The sequence below is a fragment of the Pseudophryne corroboree genome, chromosome 4 (assembly GCF_028390025.1).
Source record: "Pseudophryne corroboree isolate aPseCor3 chromosome 4, aPseCor3.hap2, whole genome shotgun sequence".
NCBI classification, from domain to species: domain Eukaryota; kingdom Metazoa; phylum Chordata; class Amphibia; order Anura; family Myobatrachidae; genus Pseudophryne; species Pseudophryne corroboree.
The window spans coordinates 209506924-209523988 of NC_086447.1; the positions used below are offsets into that span (position 1 = coordinate 209506924).

The window sequence follows — 17065 nt, forward strand, 5'->3', positions numbered from 1 at the left end:
TACTGTGTGGCATACTGTATATAAGGGGTACTACTGTGGCATACTGTGAATAAGGGGTACTACTGTGTGGCATACTGTATATAAGGGGTACTTGTCACTAACCTAGATTGGGGGTGTTGTGAACTCTGGGATTCTTCCGATGGTTTGGAAGAGGAACCACAACTGGGCCGGAACAGGGGTGACCTGATATAGGATTTCCTCATACAGGACTCTGACAGTAAGGTTTGATGAAATATTGAAGAACTTTATTGCAGGAAAAGAACACCTCAAAGTCAAATAGCATAAAGGAAACTTATGAGGGAATGTCCAGGCCCATTGAAGGGTTTGTGAGCAATGTTAAAGATACTGGTGACTGAAGAAATTGTGAGCGATGTTTAAAAGACACTGATGATTTGAAGAACTTGTAAACGGTAGTTAAAGACACAGATGACTTAAAGAACTTGTGAACGGTGACTGAGACGCTGATGATTTGAAGAACTTAAGTGCAGTGGTTTAAGACGCTGATGATTCGTAGAACTTGAGAATGGTGACTGAGACGCTGATGATTTGGAGAACTTAAGTGCAGTGGTTTAAGACGCTGATGATTCGTAGAACTTGAGAACGGTGACTGAGACACTGATGATTTGGAGAACTTAAGTGCAGTGGTTTAAGACGCTGATGATTTGTAGAACTTGAGAACGGTGACTGAGACGCTGATGATTTGCAGAACTTGAGAACGGTAATTAGGGCCCGCAGCCCACACTGATTCCTAGGAGCACTGGTGACTGGGTCGCAGAGAGACACACCAGCCGCTGGGAACGCTGGAACCTGTGCAGCGAACTGGCACCTGGAAATGCCGGAGACACTGGAGTACAGCTTCAGAGATTCTCGCCGGGAACAAGAGCGCTGGCATCCACTTCAGGGGAAAGACGATACTCAGGCGCTGAGGCTCTGTCCGGCGTCTGACCTTGAATCTCCCGCCACCGCTGGATTGGTGGAACAGTCTGATGACGTCACCTGCCCCCCGCCCACGTGATGCCGAGTGTCATGGCGGCGCCCCTGCCCTGGAGAACCGCCGGGAGCCGCGCCAGCCAGACGCCGGAGCCCGTGGCCCACCAAAGGCGGAGGCCGCAACACATACCAGCAGGCACGCAGAGGTAAGCGCGGCGAACGCCGCCTCTGGCGTGTGACAGTACTACTGTGGCATACTGTGTATAAGTGGTACTACTGTGGCATGCTGTGAGGGCTGGAAATGTAAAGGTTGGAGTAGACCAGCGCCTGGAAAGGGAGGGAGAGAGACAGACTCTGCACTAACAGTGACAGCAGGATACAGTCACTGCTCAGTGTTGGAGCCACTGTCCAATCAAATCTGCCTCACTGACAGGGGAGTTCTCCAAAGTGGGGTGAAGGCATGTCATTGAGATGGATTTGTTGGTGCCTCTACTGTTTTTTTCAATGGGCTCTACCTGCCATAATGAGAAAAAAGGGACTCTACCTGCCGTAATGTGTAAAAGGGAGCTCTGCCTGCTGTAATGTGTAAAAGGGGACTCTGCCTGCCACAGTGTGTAAAAGGAGGCGCTACCTGTCATAATGTCTATAATGGGGACTCTACTTGGCGTAATGTGTAAAAGGGGACTCTACATGGAGTAATGTGTAAAATGGGGCTCTACCTGGTATAATGCGTGACAGGGGGCTCTACCTGATGTAATGTGTAAAAGGGACTCTACCTGGTGTAATGTGTGTAAGTGGAACTATTGTGCAGTGTAATTTGAATAATGGAGACCACTGTGCAGCATAATATGACTCGGTATTATATTGTGGCCTAGCCCCTTCCTCATGAAGCCAAGTTTCCCAATTTTTTGTCATACGCCTATGGCGCGCACTGGCCCTATTTTAAATACAGGGGGGGGGGGCACACCTGTTTCTTGCACACAGAGCTAAAATGTCTAGTTACGGCACTGGTTTATGCCAATCCAAGATTAATTATAATAATAATGATCAGCAGAATGTCTGGTATCTAATAGTAACAAATGACCACACAGATGTTGGACTAGCTCTGTGCAGGATGCAGTTATAAAAACAATGCACGCCACATAGGAAGAATGTGAAAGAAAAAAAATAACCCATATGCTCCCATATGCAGGGAATGTGTCTGTCACCGTCAGTATAACACGCAGATAGCTGTGACATCTCCATACGTGGGATAGTGTCGGGCACAGTCACCACAGCGGGTGTGGCGGTGTGCCTCGGTGCGTGGTACTGGTGGGTGTGTAGCTGGGCGTGGCTGGGACACTGGTTGCTAACAGCAGCAGCTATATGTGAGTGTGTGTAACTATGTGGTGGAGCTGGAGCCGCCCGTTACTAATAGTGTCCCGGTCAAAGCGCATGCTACGTCACCAGGGGGTGTGGCGAAGCCGCACGGAGGCGTGGCTGGCACGGCAGGTGTATCGGTGGGCGGGGCTCGGCCGGTAAAGTGGCTGTTCCAGTCTCACCTCTGTCGCTGCCACCTGTGCCTTCCCTTTCCGCCGGAACAGAGATGGTAAGGAGAGAACCGGGGGGACCTACAGCAGCCGGGAGACAGGAGGGCTGGCGGGGTGCTCCCAGCATGGGTTCTGTTTGCTACACCCCCTGCCCCTGTATATGCGGTGCTGGGCATACATTCACCTGGCAGGCAGGGGCAAGCACACTGCTTACCTCCCAGCTGGTTGCAACACCACTGCTGGCATTATTGTGGAGCAAGGGGGGTGTCTGTCCTATTGCTGCCTGTAATGAGGGCACAATATTTCAGTACCAGTATATAGTATCCGATGCTAATATATATCAGCCATCTCATAAGTAGTCAGTCACAGGAGGCCAGCACATTGTGCAGGTGTGCCCATCATGGTGTATATGGATTCTGGGGGAGATGTACTAAGCCTTGGAGCGAGATAATATTAACTGAGATAAAGTACCAACCACCCAGCTCTTAACTGTCATTTTAGGAGCTGATTGGCTGGTACTTTATCACTCTCCAAAGCTTAGTACATCTTCCCCTCGTTATACACAATGATGGGCACACCTGCATCATGTGGATTCTATATGCACTCTGATGGCATCCAACTCTCACCCAGGTTACTGAAAGGTCACATTGGGCTTCTGTATAGTGCAAGGCGTGTGCATGTAAATGATCTCTAGTATAGACTTGTCTCTCAGTGACAATCATCCATAGTGTCCTCATTGTCTGTAGGTATCAGCACCATGTATGTTACAGGTAGCATTGCCATTGGCTCACTGCTTGCAGTACTAGCGCCTGTCTTTTGGGAGGTCTCAGCATATAGTTCCTGTAATCCTGTTGTGCACTTTGCCACATCATTTTGTCCCATGCTTTCTATATGAGTCCTTTGTGCTGGTTTATATGCTTGGTGATATCAGCTACACATTCCTGTGTTAATTGCACTCTTGGGATGTGAACAACATGCTTCATTTGTTTAAGGACATCACTGTTCCTCATGACAACATATTGTTGTGACAATTTCAAATGATTTCCGCGCAAGTTTCTTTGGTTACTATAAAAGTTTAGGAATATTGTCCCAGCTTTTTGCTGTGCATCAAATCTGAGCTGCAGTGTTTGTGAGTTACGACTGACATCTCTCATTTTGTAAAGTAACCATCTTGCTGGGGATTGTATTGCTCCAAATTGGAAGGGTACGTTTCATTTCCATATCTACTGTACTAGAAAACGTCAAAGCAACACATTTTCGTGTAACTTGTCTTGTAATGTTACAGCGATATTTCAGTCTTTCCGCTATCAGATGTGTGAAAAATTTAATGAATGTACAGCTGAAATTGTGTGTACTTTACTTTCTCTAACGTCCTAGTGGATGCTGGGGACTCCGTAAGGACCATGGGGAATAGACGGGCTCCGCAGGAGACTGGGCACTCTAAGAAAGAGTGTGCACTGGCTCCTCCCTCTATGCCCCTCCTCCAGACCTCAGTTAGAATCTGTGCCCGGACAGAGCTGGGTGCTTTTAGTGAGCTCTCCTGAGCTTGCTAATAAGAAAGTATTTTAGTTAGGTTTTTTATTTTTAGAGAGCTTCTGCTGGCAACAGACTCTCTGCTACGTGGGACTGAGGGGAGAGAAGCAAACCTACTAACTGCGGCTAGGTTGCGCTTCTTAGGCTACTGGACACCATTAGCTCCAGAGGGATCGAACACAGGAACCTAACCTTGGTCGTCCGTTCCCGGAGCCGCGCCGCCGTCCCCCTCGCAGAGCCAGCAGACAGAAGCTGGCGGGTTGAAGCAAGAAGACGTCAAAATCGGCGGCAGAAGACTCCTGTCTTCATATGAGGTAGCGCACAGCACTGCAGCTGTGCGCCATTGTGCCAACACTAACCCACACACTCCGTCACTGTAGGGTGCAGGGCGCAGGGGGGGGGCGCCCTGGGCAGCAATTGATTACCTCCTGGCAAAAGCAGCATATATACAGCTGGGCACTGTAATATGCATGAGCCCCCGCCATTCATTTTACACAAAATCGCGGGACAGAAGCCCGCCGCTGAGGGGGCGGGGCCTTCTTCCTCAGCACTCGCCAGCGCCATTTTCTCTCCACAGCTCCGCTGAGAGGAAGCTCCCCAGGATCTCCCCTGCAGATTCACGGTAGAAAGAGGGTAAAAAGAGAGGGGGGGGCACATAAATTTAGCGCATTAATCATATATACAGCAGCTACTGGGTAAACACTAAGTTACTGTGCGATTCCTGGGTCATATAGCCCTGGGGTGTGTGCTGGTATACTCTCTCTCTGTCTCTCCAAAAGGCCTGGTGGGGGTCCTGTCCTCATATAGAGCATCCCCTGTGTGTGTGGTGTGTCGGTACGCGTGTGTCGACATGTTTGACGAGGAGGGCTATGTGGAGGCAGAGCAAGTGCAGATGAATGACGTGTCTCCGCCGACGGCGCCGACACCTGATTGGATGGATATGTGGAAGGTGTTAAATGATAATGTAAACTCCTTGCATAAAAGGTTGGATAAAGCTGATGCATTGGGACAGTCGGGGTCTCAGCCCATGCCTGATCCTACAGCGCAGAGGCCGTCAGGGTCTCAGAAGCGCCCACTATCCAAAATTGTTGACACAGATATCGACACGGATTCTAACTCCAGTGTCAATGACGATGATGCAAAATTGCAGCCTAAAATGGCTAAAGCCATCCGCTACATGATTATAGCAATGAAGGATGTATTGCACATTTCTCTAACGTCCTAAGTGGATGCTGGGGACTCCGTCAGGACCATGGGGTTTAGCGGCTCCGCAGGAGACAGGGCACAATAATAAAAGCTTTAGGATCAGGTGGTGTGCACTGGCTCCTCCCCCTATGACCCTCCTCCAAGCCTCAGTTAGATCTTTGTGCCCGGCCGAGAAGGGTGCAATCTAGGTGGCTCTCCTGAGCTGCTTAGAATAAAAGTTTAAGTTAGGTTTTTTATTTTCAGTGAGTCCTGCTGGCAACAGGCTCACTGCTACGAGGGACTTAGGGGAGAGAAGTAAACTCACCTGCGTGCAGGATGGATTTGCTTCTTAGGCTACTGGACACCATTAGCTCCAGAGGGAGTCGGAACACAGGTCTCACCCTGGGGTTCGTCCCGGAGCCGTGCCGCCGACCCCCCTTGCAGATGCCGAAGTTGAAGAGGTCCAGAGGTCCAGAAACAGGCGGCAGAAGACTTTCAGTCTTCATAAGGTAGCGCACAGCACTGCAGCTGTGCGCCATTGTTGTCAGCACACTTCATACCAGCGGTCACTGAGGGTGCAGGGCGCTGGGGGGGGCGCCCTGGGCAGCAATGTATTATACCTTTTTTATGGCTAAAATACATCACATATAGCCCTTGAGGCTATATGGATGTATTTAACCCCTGCCAGATCTCACAAACTCCGGGAGAAGAGCCCGCCGTTTTAGGGGGCGGGGCCTATTCTCCTCAGCACACGGCGCCATTTTCCTGCTCAGCTCTGCTGTGAGGAAGGCTCCCAGGCTCTCCCCTGCACTGCACTACAGAAACAGGGTTAAAACAGAGAGGGGGGGCACTTATTTGGCGATATGATTACATATGTGAAAATGCTATAAGGGAAAACACTTGTATAAGGGGTTGTCCCTGTATAATTATAGCGTTTTTGGTGTGTGCTGGCAAACTCTCCCTCTGTCTCCCCAAAGGGCTAGTGGGGTCCTGTCCTCTATCAGAGCATTCCCTGTGTGTGTGCTGTGTGTCGGTACGTGTGTGTCGACATGTAGGAGGACGATGTTGGTGAGGAGGCGGAGCAAATTGCCTGTATTGGTGATGTCACTCTCTAGGGAGTCGACACCGGAATGGATGGCTTATTTAGGAATTACGTGATAATGTCAACACGATGCAAGGTCGGTTGACGACATGAGACGGCCGGCAAACAAATTAGTACCTGTCCAGGCGTCTCAGACACCGTCAGGGGCTTGTAAAAACGCCCATTTACCTCAGTTGGTCGACACAGACACAGACACGGACACTGACTTCAGTGTCGACGGTGAAGAAACAAACGTATTTTCCTTTAGGGCCACACGTTACATGTTAAGGGCAATGAAGGAGGTGTTACATATTTCTGATACTACAAGTACCACAAATAAGGGTATTATGTAGGGTGGGAATAATCTACTTGTAGTTTTTCCTGAATCAGATAAATTAAAGTGTGTGATGATACGTGGGTTTCCTCCGATAGAAAATTATTGGAGGTATACCCTTTCCCGCCAGAAGTGAGGGCAAGTTGGGAAACACACCTTAGGGTGGATAAGGCGCTCACACGCTTATAAAAACAAGTGGCGTACCGTCTCCAGATACGGCCGCCCTCAAAGAGCCAGCTGATAGGAAGCTGAAAAATATCCTAAAAAGTATATACACACATACTGGTGTTATACTACGACCAGCAATCGCCTCAGCCTGGATGTGCAGCGCTGGGGGGGCTTGGTCGGATTTCCTGACTGAAAATATTGATACCCTTGACAGGAACAATATTTTATTGACTATAGAGCATTTTAAGGATGCATTTCTATATATGCGAGATGCGCAGAGGGATATTTGCATTCTGGCATCAAGAGTAGATGTGATGTCCATATCTGCCAGACGATGTTTATAGACACGACAGTGGTCAGGTGATGCAGATTCCAGACGGCACATGGAAGTATTGCCGTATAAAGGGGCGGTCCATCGGACCTGGTGGCCATGGCAACAGCTGGAAAATCCACTTTTGTTACCCCAAGTCACATCTCAGCAGAAAAGGACACAGTCTTTTCAGTCTCAGTCCTTTCGTACCCATAAAGGCAGGCGGGCAAAAGGCCAGTCATATCTGCCCAGGGTTAGAGGAAAGGGAAGAAGACTGCAGCAGGCAGCCCATTCCCAGGAACAGAAGTCCTCCACAGCTTCTGCCAAGTCCGCAGCATGACGCTGGGGCCATACAAGCGGACTCAGGTGCGGGGGGGGGTCATCTCAAGAGTTTCAGCACGCAGTGGGCTCACTCGCAAGTGGACTCCTGGATCCTACACGTAGTATCCCAGGTGTACATTGGAAATTCGAGACGTCTTCCCCTCACAAGTTCCTGAAGTCTGCTTTACCAACGTCTCCCTCCGACAGGGAGGCAGTATTGGAAAAAAATTCACAGGCTGTATTCCCAGCAGGTGATAATCAAAGTACCCCTCCTACAACAAGGGAAGGGGTATTATTCCACACTATATTGTGGTACTGAAGCCAAACGGCTCGGTGAGATCTAAAAGATTTGAACAATTACATACAAGGGTTCAAATCAAGATGGAGTCACTCAGAGCAGTGATAGCGAACCAGGACGATATGGTGTCACTGGATATCAGGGACGCTTACCTACATGTCCAAATTTTGCCCTTCTCACCAAGGGTATCTCAGGTTCGTGGTACAGAACTGTCACTATCAGTTCAGACGCTGCCGTTTGGATTGTCCACGGCACCCCGGGTCTTTACCATGGTAATGGCCGAAATGATGATTCTTCCTAAAAGAAATATGGACGCTTTCCTGATAAGGGCAAGGTCCAGAGAACAGTTGGCGGTCGGAGTAGCACTATCTCAAGTAGTTCTACGACAGCACGAGTGGATTCTAAATATTCCAAAATCGCAGCTTTTTCCGACGACACGTCTAATGTTCCTAGGAATGATTCTGGACACAGTCCAGAAAAGGATGTTTTCTCCCGGAGAAGAAGACCAGGGAGTTATCCGAGCTAGTCAGGAACCTCCTAAAACCAGGAAAAGTATCAGTGCATCATTGCACAAGGGTCCTGTGAAAAATGGTGGTTTCTTACAAAGCGATCCCATTCGGTAGATTTCACGCAAGAACCTTTCAGTGGAATCTGCTGGGAAAATGGTCCGGATCGCATCTTCAGATGCATCAGCGGACAACCCTGTCTCCAAGGACAAGGGTGTTTTCTTCTGCGGTGGCTGCAGAGTGCTCATCTATGAAAGGGCCGCAGATTCGACATTCAGGACTGGGTCCTGGTGACCACGGATGCCAGCCTGAGTGGCTGGGGAGCAGTCACACAAGGAAAAAATTTCCAGGGAGTGTGATCAAGTCTGGAGACTTCTCTCCACATAAATATACTGGAGCTAAGGGCAATTTACAAGGCTCTAAGCTTAGCAAGACCTCTGCTTCAAGGTCAGCCGGTATTGATCCAGTGGGACAACATCACGGCAGTCGCCCACGTAAACAGACAGGGCGGCACATGAAGCAGGAGGGAAATGGCAGAAACTGCAAGGATTCTTCGCTGGGCGGAAAATCATGTGATAACACTCTCAGCAGTGTTAATTCCGGGAGTGGAAAACTGGGAAGCAAACTTCCTCAGCAGGCATAACCTCCACCCGGGAGAGTGGGGACTTCAGCGGGAAGTCTTCCACATGATTGTAAACCGTTGGGAAAAACCAAAGGTGGACATGATGGCGTCCCGCCTGAACAAAAAACTAGACAAATATTGCGCCAGGTCAAGGGACCCTCAGGCAATAGCGGTGGACGCTCTGGTAACACTGTGGGTGTACCAGTCAGGGTATGTGTTCCCTCCTATGCATCTCATACCAAAAGTACTGAGAATCATAAGAAGGAGATGAGTAAGAACGATACTCGTGGTTCCGGATGGGTCAAGAAGGACTTGGTACCCGGAACTTCAAAAGATGCTCACGGAAGAACCGTGGCCTCTACCTTTAAGAAAGGACCTGCTCCAGCAGGGGCCTTGTCTGTTCCAAGACTTACCGCGGCTGCGTTTGACGGCATGGCAGTTGAACGCCGGATCCTGAAAGGGCATTCCAGATGAAGTCATCCCTACCCTGGTCGAAGCCAGGAAGGATGTAACCGCAAAACATTTTCACCGCATTTGGCGAAAATATGTTGCGTGGTGTGAGGCCAAGAAGGTCCCTACAGAGGAATTCCAACTGGGTCGTTTCCTACATTTCCTGAAAACAGGACTGTCTATGGGCCTAAAATTAGGGTCCATTAAGGTTCAAATTTCGACCCTGTCAAATTTCTTCCAGAAAGAACTGGCTTCAGTGCCTGAAGTTCAGACGTTTGTAAAAGGGGTACTGCATATACAGCCTCCTTTTGTGCCCCCAGTGGCACCTTGGGATCTCAATGTTGTTTTGAGTTTCCTAAAGTCACATTGGTTTGATCCACTCACCACTGTGGAATTAAAATATTTCACATGGAAGGTGAAGATTCTATTAGCCCTGGCTTCAGCCAGGCGTGTGTCAGAATGGGCGGCTTTATCATATAAAAGCCCTTACTTAATTTTTCATTCTGACAGGGCAGAATTGAGGACTCGTCCTCAATTTCTCCTTAAGGTGTTTTCTGTTTTTCACATGAACCAACCTATTGTGGTACCTGCGGCTACTAGGGACTTGGAGGACTCCAAGTTACTTGACGTTGTCAGGGCCCTGAAAATATATGTTTCCAGGACGACTGGAGTCAGAAAATCTGACTCGCTGTTTAGCCTGTATGCACCCAACAAGATGGGTGTTCCTGCTTCTAAGCAGACGATTGCTCGCTGGATTTGTAGTACAATTCAGCTTGCACATTCTGTGGCAGGCTTGCCACAGCCAAAATCAGTAAAAGCCCATTCCACAAGGAAGTGGGCTCATCTTGGGCGGCTGCCCGAGGGGTCTCGGCTTTACAACTTTGCCGAGCTGCTACTTGGTCAGGGGCACACCCTGACTGAGGAGGACCTGGAGTTCTCTCATTCGGTGCTGCAGAGTCATCCGCACTCTCCCGCCCGTTTGGGAGCTTTGGTATAATCCCCATGGTCCTGACGGAGTCCCCAGCATCCACTTAGGACGTTAGAGAAAATAAGAATTTACTTACCGATAATTCTATTTCTCGTAGTCCGTAGTGGATGCTGGGCGCCCATCCCAAGTGCGGATTGTCTGCAATACTTGTACATAGTTATTGTTACAAAAATCGGGTTATTCTTGTTGTGAGCCATCTTTTCAGAGGCTTCTTCGTTGTTATCATACTGTTAACTGGGTTCAGATCACAGGTTGTACGGTGTGATTGGTGTGGCTGGTATGAGTCTTACCCGGGATTCAATATCCTTCCTTATTATGCACGCTCGTCCGGGCACAGTATCCTAACTGAGGCTTGGAGGAGGGTCATAGGGGGAGGAGCCAGTGCACACCACCTGATCCTAAAGCTTTTATTATTGTGCCCTGTCTCCTGCGGAGCCGCTAAACCCCATGGTCTTGACGGAGTCCCCAGCATCCACTACGGACTACGAGAAATAGAATTATCGGTAAGTAAATTCTTATTATCAGAGGTAAACCCTGTCCCTGACAAGAGGGTTTATATGTATGGGGAGAAAAAGCAAGAGGTGACTTTTCCCCCTTCACATGAGTTAAATGAGTTATGTGAAAAAGCGTGTGATTCCCCCAATAGGAAAGTGCTGATTTCCAAAAGGTTACTTATGGCATACCCTTTCCCGCCAACAGACAGGTTACGCTGGGAATCCTCCCCTAGGGTAGATAAAGCTCTGACACGCTTATCTAAGAAGGTGGCCCTGCCGTCACAGGATACGGCCGCCCTAAAGGATCCTGCCGATAGGAAGCAGGAAAGTATCCTGAAGTCTGTTTATACACATTCAGGTACTCTACTGAGGCCGGCAATTGCGTCGGCCTGGATGTGTAGTGCTGTAGCAGCATGGACAGATAATCTGTCTGAGGAACTGGATACCTTAGACAAGGATACCATTTTACTGACCCTGGGGCATATAAAAGACGCTGTCCTATATATGAGGGATGCCCAGAGGGACATTTGCCTACTGGGCTCTAGAATAAATGCAATGTCAATTTCTGCCAGAAGGGTCCTGTGGACTCTGCAATGGACAGGTGATGCCGACTCCAAAAAACACATGGAGGTTTTACCTTACAAGGGTGAGGAATTGTTTGGGGACGGTCTCTCGGACCTAGTTTCCACAGCCACGTCTGGGAAGTCAAATTTTTTGCCATATATTCCCTCACAGCCTAAGAAAGCACCGTATTACCAAATGCAGTCCTTTCGATCACAAAGAAGCAAGAAGGTCAGAGGTGCGTCCTTTCTTGCCAGAGGCAGGGGTAGAGGAAAGAAGCTGCACCATACAGCTAGTTCCCAGGAACAGAAGTCCTCCCCGGCTTCCACTAAATCCACCGCATGACGCTGGGGCTCCACAGGTGGAGCCAGGAGCGGTGGGGGCGCGTCTCCGAAATTTCAGCCACCAGTGGGTTTGCTCACAGGTGGATCCCTGGGCTATACAGATTGTGTCTCAGGGATACAAGCTGGAATTCAAAGTGATGCCCCCTCACAGTTACCTCAAATCGGCCCTGCCAGCTTCCCCCATGGAACGGGAAGTAGTGTTAGCGGCAATTCACAAGTTATATCTCCAGCAGGTGGTGGTAAAGGTTCCCCTCCTTCAACAGGGAAGGGGATACTATTCCACAATGTTTGTGGTACCGAAACCGGACGGTTCGGTCAGACCCATATGGAATTTAAAGTCCCTGAACATTTATCTGAAAAGATTCAAGTTCTAAATGGAATCACTCAGAGCGGTCATTGCAAGCCTGGAAGAGGGGGATTTTATGGTGTCTCTGGACTTCAAGGATGCTTACTTGCATGTCCCCATTTATCCACCTCATCAGGAGTATCTCAGATTTGTGGTACAGGACTGTCCTTACCAATTCCAGACGTTGCCGTTTGGGCTCTCCACGGCACCGAGAATATTTACCAAGGTAATGGCGGAAATGATGGTGATCCTGAGAAAGCAAGGAGTCACAGTTATCCCATACATACTCCTCATAAAGGCGAGGTCCAGAGAGCAGTTGCTGATCAGCGTAGCACACTCTCGGGAAGTGTTGCAGCAGCATGGCTGGATTCTGAATATCCCAAAGTCGCAGCTGATTCCTACGACGCGTCTGCCCTTTCTGGGCATGATTCTGGACACAGACCAGAAGAAGGTGTTTCTCCCGGCGGAGAAGGCTCAGGAGCTCGTGACTCTAGTCAGAGACCTCTTAAAACCGAAACAGGTGTCGGTGCTTCACTGCACGCGAGTCCTGGGAAAGATGGTGGCAGCGTATGAAGCCATTCCCTTCGGCAGGTTCCATGCGAGGATCTTTCAGTGGGATCTGTTGGACAAGTGGTCCGGATCGCATCTTCAGATGCATCGGCTGATCACCCTGTCCCCAAGGGCCAGGGTGTCTCTTCTGTGGTGGCTGCAGAGTGCTCACCTTCTCGAGGACCGCAGGTTCGGCATACAGGACTGGGTCCTGGTGACCACGGATGCGAGCCTCCGAGGATGGGGGGCAGTCACTCAGGGAAGAAACTTCCAAGGGTTGTGGTCAAGTCAGGAGGCTTGTCTGCACATAAATATCCTGGAACTAAGGGCCATATACAATGCCCTGAATCAAGCGGAGCCTCTGCTTCGCAACCAACCGGTGCTGATTCAGTCAGACAACATCACCGCAGTGGCTCATGTAAACCGCCAGGGCGGCACAAGAATCAGAGTGGCGATGGCGGAAGCCACCAGGATTCTTTGTTGGACGGAGAATCACATGCAAGCACTGTCAGCAGGGTTCATTACGGGAGTGGACAACTGGGAAGCAGACTTCCTCAGCAGGCACAACCTCCACCCGGGAGAGTGGGGACTTCATCACAAAGTCTTCACTCAGATTACAAATCGATGGGAACTGTCACAGGTGGACATGATGGCGTCCCGTCTCAACAAAAAGCTACAAAGGTATTGCGCCAGGTCAAGAGACCCTCAGGCGATAGCTGTGGACGCACTAGTAACACCGTGGGTGTTCCAGTCGGTCTATGTGTTTCCTCCTCTTCCTCTCATACCCAAGGTGCTGAGAATCGTAAGAAAAAGAGGAGTGAGAACAATACTCATTGTTCCGGATTGGCCAAGAAGGACTTGGTACCCGGAACTGCAAGAATTGCTCACAGAGGATCCATGGCCTCTGCCTCTCAGACAGGACCTGTTGCAACAGGGGCCCTGTCTGTTCCAAGACTTACCGCGGCTGTGTTTGACGGCATGGCGGTTGAACGCAGGATCCTAGCGGAAAAAGGCATTCCAGATGAAGTTATTCCTACGCTGATAAAGGCTAGGAAGGACGTGACAGCAAAACACTATCACCGTATATGGCGAAAATATGTGGCCTGGTGTGAGGCCAGGAAGGCCCCTACAGAGGAATTCCAGCTGGGCCGGTTCCTGCACTTCCTACAGTCTGGAGTGACTATGGGCTTGAAGTTGGGGTCCATAAAGGTCCAGATTTCGGCCCTATCCATTTTCTTTCAAAAGGAACTGGCTTCTCTTCCTGAAGTTCAGACGTTTATAAAGGGAGTGCTGCATATTCAGCCCCCTTTTGTGCCACCAGTGGCACCTTGGGATCTTAACGTGGTGTTGAGTTTCCTGAAATCTCACTGGTTTGAGCCACTTAAGACCGTGGAGTTAAAATATCTCACGTGGAAAGTGGTCATGCTATTGGCCTTAGCTTCGGCTAGGCGTGTGTCAAAATTGGCGGCTTTGTCATGTAAAAGCCCCTATCTGGTTTTCCATATGGACAGGGCAGAATTACGGACTCGTCCGCAATTTCTGCAGAAGGTGGTGTCATCTTTTCATTTGAACCAACCTATTGTGGTGCCTGCGGCTACTCGTGACTTGGAGGATTCCAAGTTGCTTGATGTAGTCAGGGCTTTGAAGATCTATGTAGCCAGGACGGCTGGAGTCAGGAAGACTGACTCGCTGTTTATCCTGTATGCATCCAACAAGATGGGTGCTCCTGCTTCAAAGCAAACCATTGCTCGCTGGATCTGTAGCACGATTCAGCAGGCTCATTCTGCGGCTGGATTGCCGCATCCAAAATCAGTGAAAGCCCATTCCACAAGGAAAGTGGGCTCTTCTTGGGCGGCTGCCCGAGGGGTCTCTGCATTACAGCTTTGCCGAGCAGCTACTTGGTCGGGTTCAAACACATTTGCTAAGTTCTATAAGTTTGATACCCTGGCTGAGGAGGACCTTGTGTTTGCCCATTCGGTGCTGCAGAGTCATCCGCACTCTCCCGCCCGTTTGGGAGCTTTGGTATAATCCCCATGGTCCTTACGGAGTCCCCAGCATCCACTAGGACGTTAGAGAAAATAAGATTTTACTCACCGGTAAATCTATTTCTCGTAGTCCGTAGTGGATGCTGGGCGCCCGTCCCAAGTGCGGACTTTCTGCAATACGTGTATATAGTTATTGCTTAATAAAGGGTTGTGTTATGTTGGCATCCATTGTTTGATGCTCTGTTGTTGTTCATACTGTTGACTGGGTAAGTTTATCACAAGTTATACGGTGTGATTGGTGTGGCTGGTATGAGTCTTACCCTGGATTCCAAAATCCTTTCCTTGTAATGTCAGCTCTTCCGGGCACAGTTTCCTTAACTGAGGTCTGGAGGAGGGGCATAGAGGGAGGAGCCAGTGCACACCAGTAGTACTAAATCTTTCTTAGAGTGCCCAGTCTCCTGCGGAGCCCGTCTATTCCCCATGGTCCTTACGGAGTCCCCAGCATCCACTACGGACTACGAGAAATAGATTTACCGTTGAGTAAAATCTTATTTTCTCTATCGTCCTAAGTGGATGCTGGGGTTCCTGAAAGGACCATGGGGAATAGCGGCTCCGCAGGAGACAGGGCACAAAAGTAAAGCTTTTACAGGTCAGGTGGTGTGTACTGGCTCCTCCCCCTATGACCCTCCTCCAGACTCCAGTTAGATTTTTGTGCCCGGCCGAGAAGGGTGCAATTCTAGGTGGCTCTCATAAAGAGCTGCTTAGAGAGTTTAGCTTAGGTTTTTTATTTTACAGTGATTCCTGCTGGCAACAGGATCACTGCAACGAGGGACAGAGGGGAGAAGAAGTGAACTCACCTGCGTGCAGGATGGATTGGCTTCTTGGCTACTGGACATGAAGCTCCAGAGGGACGATCACAGGTACAGCCTGGATGGTCACCGGAGCCACGCCGCCGGCCCCCTCACAGATGCTGAAGCAAGAAGAGGTCCAGAATCGGCGGCTGAAGACTCCTGCAGTCTTCTTAAGGTAGCGCACAGCACTGCAGCTGTGCGCCATTTTCCTCTCAGCACACTTCACACGGCAGTCACTGGGGGTGCAGGGCGCTGGGGGGGGGGCGCCCTGGGAGGCAAATGAAAACCTTTAAAAAGGCTAAAAATACCTCACATATAGCACCAGAGGCTATATGGAGATATTTACCCCTGCCTAAATGTACTAAATAGCGGGAGACGAGCCCGCCGAAAAAGGGGCGGGGCCTATCTCCTCAGCACACGGCGCCATTTTCTGTCACAGCTCCGCTGGTCAGGAAGGCTCCCAGGTCTCTCCCCTGCACTGCACTACAGAAACAGGGTATAACAGAGAGGGGGGGCAAAATAAATGGCAATATATTAATATAAAAGCAGCTATAAGGGAGCACTTAATCATAAGGCTATCCCTATCATATATAGCGCTTTTTGGTGTGTGCTGGCAGACTCTCCCTCTGTCTCCCCAAAGGGCTAGTGGGTCCTGTCTTCGTATAGAGCATTCCCTGTGTGTCTGCTGTGTGTCGGTACGTGTGTGTCGACATGTATGAGGACGTTATTGGTGTGGAGGCGGAGCAATTGCCAAATATGAGGATGTCACCTCCTAGGGGGTCGACACCAGAATGGATGCCTTTATTTGTGGAATTACGGGATAGCGTCAACTCGCTTAAGCAGTCGTTTGCCGACATGAGGCGGCCGGACACTCAATTAGTGCCTGTCCAGGCGCCTCAAACACCGTCAGGGGCTGTAAAACGCCCCTTGCCTCAGTCGGTCGACACAGACCCAGACACAGGCACTGATTCCGGTGGTGAAGGTGACGAATCAACCGTATTTTCCAGTAGGGCCACACGTTATATGATTTTGGCAATAAAGGAGATGTTACATTTAGCTGATACTACAGGTACCACTAAACAGGGTATTATGTGGGGTGTGAAAAAACTACCAGTAGTTTTTACCGAATCAGAAGAATTAAATGACGTGTGTGATGAAGCGTGGGGTGCCCCGATAAAAAACTGCTAATTTCAAAGAAGTTATTGGCTTTATACCCTTTCCCGCCAGAGGTTAGGGAGCGCTGGGAAACACCTCCTAGGGTGGACAAAGCGCTAACACACTTATCAAAACAAGTGGCGTTACCCTCTCCTGAGACGGCCGCACTTAAAGATCCATCAGATAGGAGGATGGAAAATATCCAAAAAGGTATATACACACATGCAGGTGTTATACTACGACCAGCTATTGCGATGTGCAGTGCTGGGGTAGTTTGGTCAGAGTCCCTGATCGAAAATATTGATACCCTGGACAGGGACAATATTTTACTGTCGTTAGAACAAATAAAGGATGCATTTCTTTATATGCGTGATGCACAGAGAGATATCTGCACACTGGCATCACGGGTAAGTGCTATGTCCATTTCGGCCAGAAGAGCTTTATGGACACGACAGTGGACAGGCGATGCGTAGAGGAGTTATTTGGGGTCGGTCTATCGGATTTGGTGGCCACGGCTACGGCCGG

General features: G+C 49.6%; 1 protein-coding gene across 1 annotated transcript in view; it reads left to right on the plus strand.

The window, feature by feature from the left end:
• The first annotated feature begins 2363 nt into the window (after positions 1–2363).
• The window catches only part of AP1S3 (adaptor related protein complex 1 subunit sigma 3), a 110753-nt gene continuing 96051 nt past the window's right edge, over positions 2364–17065 (plus strand). The window contains exon 1 of the mRNA XM_063915897.1: positions 2364–2518. Within this exon, the coding sequence (XP_063771967.1) occupies positions 2516–2518 (3 nt within the window). The 5' untranslated portion in view covers positions 2364–2515. The remainder of the gene's footprint in view (positions 2519–17065) is intronic.